At 40.9% G+C, this 6,952-nt stretch overlaps 1 protein-coding gene across 1 annotated transcript in view; it reads left to right on the top strand.

Moving 5' to 3' along the window:
• ANKRD22 (ankyrin repeat domain 22) overlaps window positions 1–6,952 on the top strand; it is a 26,949-nt gene that overhangs the window by 13,490 nt on the left and 6,507 nt on the right. Inside the window, exons 2-3 of the mRNA XM_010838491.1 lie at window positions 2,127–2,318; window positions 4,316–4,423. Coding sequence (XP_010836793.1) covers window positions 2,127–2,318; window positions 4,316–4,423 — 300 coding nt within the window. The remainder of the gene's footprint in view (window positions 1–2,126; window positions 2,319–4,315; window positions 4,424–6,952) is intronic.

Here is a 6,952-nt window from a genome sequence, read left to right as displayed (position 1 = left end):
GATGTATTCCTTTTCTTATTTGGAACCAGTCTGTTGTTCCATGTCCAGTTCTAACTGTTGCTTCCTGACCTGCATACAGATTTCTCAAGAGGCAGGTCAGGTGGTCTGGTATTCCCATCTCTTTCAGAATTTTCCACAGTTTATTGTGATCCACACAGTCAAAGGCTTTGGCATAGTCAATAAAGCAGAAAGAGATGTTTTTCTGGAACTCTCTTGCTTTTTCCATGATCCAGCAGATGTTGGCAATTTGATCTCCGGTTCCTCTGCCTTTTCTAAAACCAACTTGAACATCTGGAAGTTCACGGTTCATATATTGCTGAAGCCTGGCTTGGAGAATTTGAGCATTACTTTACTAGCGTGTGAGATGAGTGCAATTGTGCGGTAGTTTGAGCATTCATAACAATTTAATTTTATAATTAAAAGAAGCTTTGCCTCATTTGCATTTGGGCCATGTCTTTTTCTGGCTTCTCTTGCAACCTCTCTGCCCACTATTTCTTTTCCTCTTGGCCGATACTACTGATTAATTTAACTAATACTTGTTTTAGTCACTAAATTATGTCCAGCTCTCCGCAACTCCATGGACTGCAGTCCACCAGGCTCCTCTGTCTATGGGATTCTCCAGGTAAGAATACTGGAGTGGGTTGCCATTTCCTCCTCCAGGGGATCTTCTTGACCCAGGGATCGAACCTGTGTCTCTTATGTCTCCTGCATTGACACGTGGGTTCTTTACCACTAATGTCACCCGGGAAACCCAGAAGTGATAATAATAACTTCCACCAACTAAGTATGATTCATGTGCTAGGTATTTTTAGTGTTCTTTAAATACTAATTAAAATAAATCTGAAAATATTTAATGTTTTTCTATTCTCTTCCCAGTGCTGCCCAACACTGCATGAAACTGATCTCTGAATGGTCATTAATGATCAAATTCAGCAATCTTTTCTGGGGCTGTGGTGGTGAATGGAATTAAGTAGTCTCTATTCAAGTGGAATTTCTAGCCTGAGCTTCAGTGCTTCCCCTCAGTCACCGTGGCCTCAACACCTCCTGATTCACACTGGTGTGAAACACACAATTATAAGTAAGAAAAGAGGTATAATTATGCCAGTTGCTGTAAAGGAATGCTGCAGTCAGCAAAGACTTAGATAATATGAAAATAATTTATGACATGAAGGATAAGCTAGAAGTTAGCCAGGTAAGGAGAGAGGTGAAAAGTGTTTTGTTTAGCTTGTTTATTTTGTAGAAGGGGTAGTAAGGGCAGAGGCCCTGATGGGAAAATTAAACATGGGCTTCCCTGGTGACCCAGTGATAAAGAATCCATCTGCCAGTGTAGGAGATGTGGGTTCGATCCCTGGGAAGACCCTCTGGTGAAGGAAATGGCAATCCACCCCAGTATTCTTGGCTGGGAAATCTCATGGACAGAAGAGCTTGGCAGGTTACAGTCCATGGGGTTGCAAAAGAGTCTGACATGACTTAGCGACTAAACAACAACAAATTGAAAAAAAGAGAGAAGTTCAGAGGGAGAGCAAAGAGGGAAAATTAGGCAAGATTAGGTAGGCTCAGAACCTCCCACTGTGTTTTGCAAAGTTCCTTATAATGCTTTATAAAATAAAAAGCATCTAATTGCAACTAATTATATAATTCATTATTTGTATATTATTTGTCTGAAATAGGTCTTTCCCACTGTGCAGAGCTCCTTGGTGGGGTGTGCTGGAAGGGAGCAGGTGGTCATATGTCTTTAACTCATTGTTTGGTGCTGCCCTGAACTCCTCCCATAGGCTGATTTCATTTTAAGTAAAATCCTGCTTTCCTGACAGACATTAATCCATGAACCCAACACATGATTTCCTTACTGAGTTGGTAATATCGTAGCCATTCTTTCACTCGCTGGTCTTGGATGAACATGCCTGTGTGCCAAGCAATTTAGGAAATCATAACAGGTTCCTTGTGTCCTTATGCTTGTCCTAGACTTAAGACTAGGCATAATGGAGACCCAAGATCTCATCTACAAAGCAGAGGACAAGTGTTCCAAAACACTGAATTTCAAGGTATCAGGTGATTTTTTTTTTTTTTTGGCTGTAGTTTAATTATTCCCGTTTCAAAGCCTGCTTTTGTTTTCCTCTCCTCAGCCCATCTGCCAGGCGGCCTATCAGAATGACCTGGGTCAAGTGTGGCGGTGGGTGAGGGAAGACGGCAGCTATATCAACATCCAAGACGGCTTTAATGGAGACACCCCTTTGATCTGTGCTTGCAGGCGGGGGCACATGAGAATTGTTTCCTTCCTTCTGAGAAGGAATGCTGATGTGAATCTCAAAAACCAGGTGAGGCTGTGACCGCGGTGATGCCTTTCCCCTTGGCGCAGTGGAAGCAGTGGGCGTCATTTGCTTGTTGTTCGCAGTTCTTAATACAAACAAAATTTTTTTTGGCCTTACTTTAGAGAGACTGACACTTATTGAGGCCATGTTATTGGGCTAAAAAGCAAAATAAAGCCTAATTCCATGGGTAGGTATAGTTCCATGAGCAGGCGTATTTTGTTGGTTTTATAGCGATTATGTCCTTGCATTTATGGAAAAAACAAAACAAAACAGGAATGGTTCACTCATTTGTCTGCAAAGAGTATCTTCCTTTCTTTTCCTCCTTCTCCTCCTCCCCAGGCTTCTCTTTGCCCTTCTTCTTTCCCTGCTCATCTTCCTCACTATTACAAAAGTAATTGGCAAGAGTCCCTGGAAAACAAGTATTGACCTGGTGCTGCTATTTCATTAGTTAGACTTTTGTCTACTATGTCAATGTTCTGATCTCCAGAAGATTCTATAATTTGCTTATGGAATAAAAGAATTTCAGCAAGACATTTGCAAAGAATAAATATGAAGCTACCTGAAACCAGACAGGAGATGCTGTGAACATCCTTTCAGAACCTGATGGGAATGTCCAATTCTGGCATCACAGTAAAGCTGACATTTAAAGCACACTGAATAAATATTAAAAGTCACTCTTTGTAATAATTGTGAATGCCCAGTACCAACTCGAGTACATTCAATGGCAGAAAATAGCCCATAAGGCCCCACCTGCCCCTTCCAAGTCACTTCAAACTCCGCATTTGGAGTAATATATTATCAGAAAATGGATCACTGCTGGACTTTCTTATTTGTGCTTCCTATTCTCTGTGTTGTTGGGTTTAAAAGCAAGTCACGGCTGGGCTGAGTCTAACAGATAGGCAGTTTAGTGGAGTGTGACATGATTGCCCCAGCACCCAGCTGAGGAACCAGGTGGGTGGCCTTGTGGTGAGAGCGGGCAGCCAAGACAGATGTGTCTGGGTTCATGCCCTCTCAGGAGACTTGGTGGTTAGGAAGCTGAGAGAGGGAGATGTTTGTCAACACCAAGACGGGCTGAGGAGGCAGCTTAGCTCTGTTTGGCAGAGAACCTGAGCCAGCCTGCTCATGGAGATGATGGAAAGGACTTCAGTGGATACTTAAGTAGAGATTTTATGAGAAGTGGTATTTGGTCTGCAATTTAAAAAATATTTTTAATGTTTTTTTAAAAGGTTTAACCTGTTACATTTTCCCCTATTATTAATTCTTATACATTAATAATTTGAACTGATGCTTTCTCATTTCTTGGGTCTAGGAACTGCCTTCAGGAAGTTCTCCTAACCTAGGAGTTAGGAGTAAGGACTCCTAACCGGAGTCCTTAAAAACAAACAAACAAAAAGCTCTGGTGTGTACCGTTGATGATTAAAGAGGGGTGGTGGTGGTAGCTTAGTTGCTAAGTCGTGTCTGACTCTTGTGATCCCATGGACTGTGGCTTACCAGGCTTCTCTGTCCTTGGGGATTCTCCAGACAAGAATGCAAGAGTGGGTTGCCATGCCCTCCTCCAGGGAATCTTCCTGACTCAGGGATCAAACCCAAGTCTCAAACCTGCACTTCCCGAATTGTAGTTGAATTCTTTATTGCTGAGCCACCAGGGAAGCCCAGATTAAGGACTAACTATAGATTTTCATACTAAATTCAGTCCTTTGTTTATATCTCAATGTATTTTTCCCCCAAACTGAGTGTGATAATCCATCTTTTGATAATTCGTAAAATGTACATTTTATTTACTGTCTTCTTCTGTGGCCCAACTTTTCCTTTCAACTGTACTGTGTTCAACATTCTGGTCAATGGAAAGCAGGGTTTACTCATTAGATGTACTCTTCAGAAAAGGGTGCCATGGGTATCACAAAAATAAAAATCACAGACTAAATTGTTTGATATTATAATTTAAAAATCTGACTTTTGAAAAAGTGTTTTATTAATAAAGGGTCCTTTTATGGATTTTTTAGAAACAGAGAACCTGCTTGCATTATGCCGTGAAGAAAAGATTTACCTTCTTTGATTATCTACTCATTATCCTCTTAATGCCTGTCCTGCTTATTGGGTATTTCCTCATGGTGAGTACAATACTCATGAGATAAGTGAGTAAGAGATCGTCAGCATGAGTCATTTTTGCTACACTGGTGAGATGTAAATAAATGGTAACAAAAATAAGCTCTTGGTTTGTATTCTATAAATCGCATTACCAACATATATGCAATACTATGATTGAAGTAAAGCAAGAAGAAAGGAACCCAGGTCAATCAATCAATGATAAAATAATCTGTGCAATGTTTATTTGGAAAAATAAATTAATTTTGATTACGAATCTTCTGAAGGAAAAGCAAAAATTCTAAATATTAAAAAAATCCCCTCCCTACTGTTTATTTTCTCTCTCTCTCTTTTTTTTATAAGGAGAGTGTAAGTCTGTACATGTCTTTCTGAGTTTCTGACTTTTAGGACCCACCCTGGTGAATTAAAAAACAGATCCCAGGAGATATGCACCAGAAGCTGAAAAACATAAGACATCTTTACGGAGAATTTGAAGCCCACCTTTCCCCTTGGTAGATTTATTCATGCTTGCAGGAATCTTTGGAGTGCAGTAATCTGCTTGCATAAAGAAAGATGCAGTTGGTATATGAATATAGTCATATTATGAATAGAAAATTAAGCTTGAGTTTTTTTTCCCCAAATAGAGTGACAGGTTTGCACTGACTCATTCAGTTTTTCCCATCTGGTTCTTCTTTTGGCAAGCTCCACGTTTGAGAGATGACTCAACATATATGCAATTTATTTCAGTTAAGTGACCAACTCCCTTCCCTTCTGGCTAATAGACTATGGGTGTTAGTTATTCTTGTCAACATAAGCTCCAGAACAAACTCTGCCACTAGGCAATGTGATTATCTCCTTGAGTAATTAAATGTTATAAATTTTGAAGAACTATAATTAAATATGGCAACATTGATTCTGATGCTTGGATTTATGAGAGAGAGGGAAAACTATAATTCACTGACAAACATATAATCTGTTTATACTCTCAAAAAGTTCTTAAAAATGTATATTTAGTCCACAGCATTTGAATGTTTGTAGTTTTGGTGTGTGTGTGTGGGGGGCGGAATCTGCCTTCACTTCCAAGCCTTTTCAGAGATTTTGAGGAAAAAGTCTCAACCATGATTGGTCAGGCTGTTTCAGAATTTGTTGACACACAAACTTGCTCTCTAAAACAGTACAGTGTTTAAAGCTGGAGCCTGGCAAAAAAGATGAATTACAGTGAATGAGTCAACTCTGATTGTACATGTATTATATTAATTCATGGGAACTGAAGTTGTAGATATAATGGTCATCTGAGTTAAATTCACCCATTCCAGTCCATTTCAGTTCACCGATTCCTAGAATGTCGACGTTCACTCTTGCCATCTCCTGTTTGACCACTTCCAATTTGCCTTGATTCATGGACCTTACATTCCAGGTTCCTGTGCAATATTGCTCTTTGCAGCATCGGACCTTGCTTCTATTACCAGTCACATCCACAACTGGATATTGTGTTTGCTTTGGCTCCATCCTTTCATTCTTTCTGGAGTTATTTCTTCACTGATCTCCAGTAGCATATTGGACACCTACCAACCTGGGGAGTTCCCCTTTCAGTATCCTATCATTTTGCCTTTTCATACTGTTCATGGGGTTCTCAAGGCAAGAAAACTGCAGTGGTTTGCCATTCCCTTCTCCAGTGGACCACATTCTGTCAGACCTCTCCACCATGACTCTCCTGTCTTGGGTGGCCCACATGGCATGGCTTAGTTTCATTGAGTTAGACAAGGCTGTGGTCCATGTGATCAGATTGGCTAGTTTTCTGTGATTATGGTTTCAGTATGTCTGCCCTCTGATGCATATTGAAAAGCAGAGATATTACTTTGCTAACAAAGGTCCTTCTAGTCAAGGCTATGGTTTTTCCAGTGGTCATGTTGGGATGTGAGAGTTGGACTGTGAAGAAAGCTGAGCACTGAAGAATTGATATTTTGAACTGTGGTGTTGGAGAAGACTCTTGAGAGTCCCTTGGACTGCAAGGAGATCCAACCAGTCCATCCTAAAGGAGATCAGTCCTGGGTGTTCATTGGAAGGACTGATGCTGAAGCTGAAACTCCAATACTTTGGCTACCTCATACGAAGAGTTGACTCAATGGAAAAGACCCTGATGCTGGGAGGGATTGGGGGCAGGGGGAGAAGGGGACTACAGAGGATGAGATGGCTGGATGGCATTACTGACTCGATGGACATGAGTTTGAGTGAACTCCGGGAGTTGGTGATGGACAGGGAGGCCTGGCGTGCTGCAATTCATGGGGTCGCAAAGAATTGGACATGACTGAGCGACTGAACTGAAGTTGTAAATTTGTGATGCATAAGGAATAAATGACATGAGAGGAAATAATCTGGGAAGGGATCAGAAAGGACTGTGTTATATCAGAGGACAGGAGGAGAAAGGCAGATATTGAGGTGGGAGGGAACTGCAAAGAGAAGACAGCTGGATTAGATCAGATCAGATCAGTCCAGTGTTTCTCATGATGTACTCTGCATATAAGTTAAATAAGCAGGGTGACAATATACAGCCT

This window comes from Bison bison, unplaced genomic scaffold, assembly GCF_000754665.1.
Source record: "Bison bison bison isolate TAMUID 2011002044 unplaced genomic scaffold, Bison_UMD1.0 scf7180017864097, whole genome shotgun sequence".
Classification (NCBI taxonomy): domain Eukaryota; kingdom Metazoa; phylum Chordata; class Mammalia; order Artiodactyla; family Bovidae; genus Bison; species Bison bison.
Note: the sequence above shows the minus strand (reverse complement) of the source record. Positions and strands in the feature narration are given on the sequence as shown.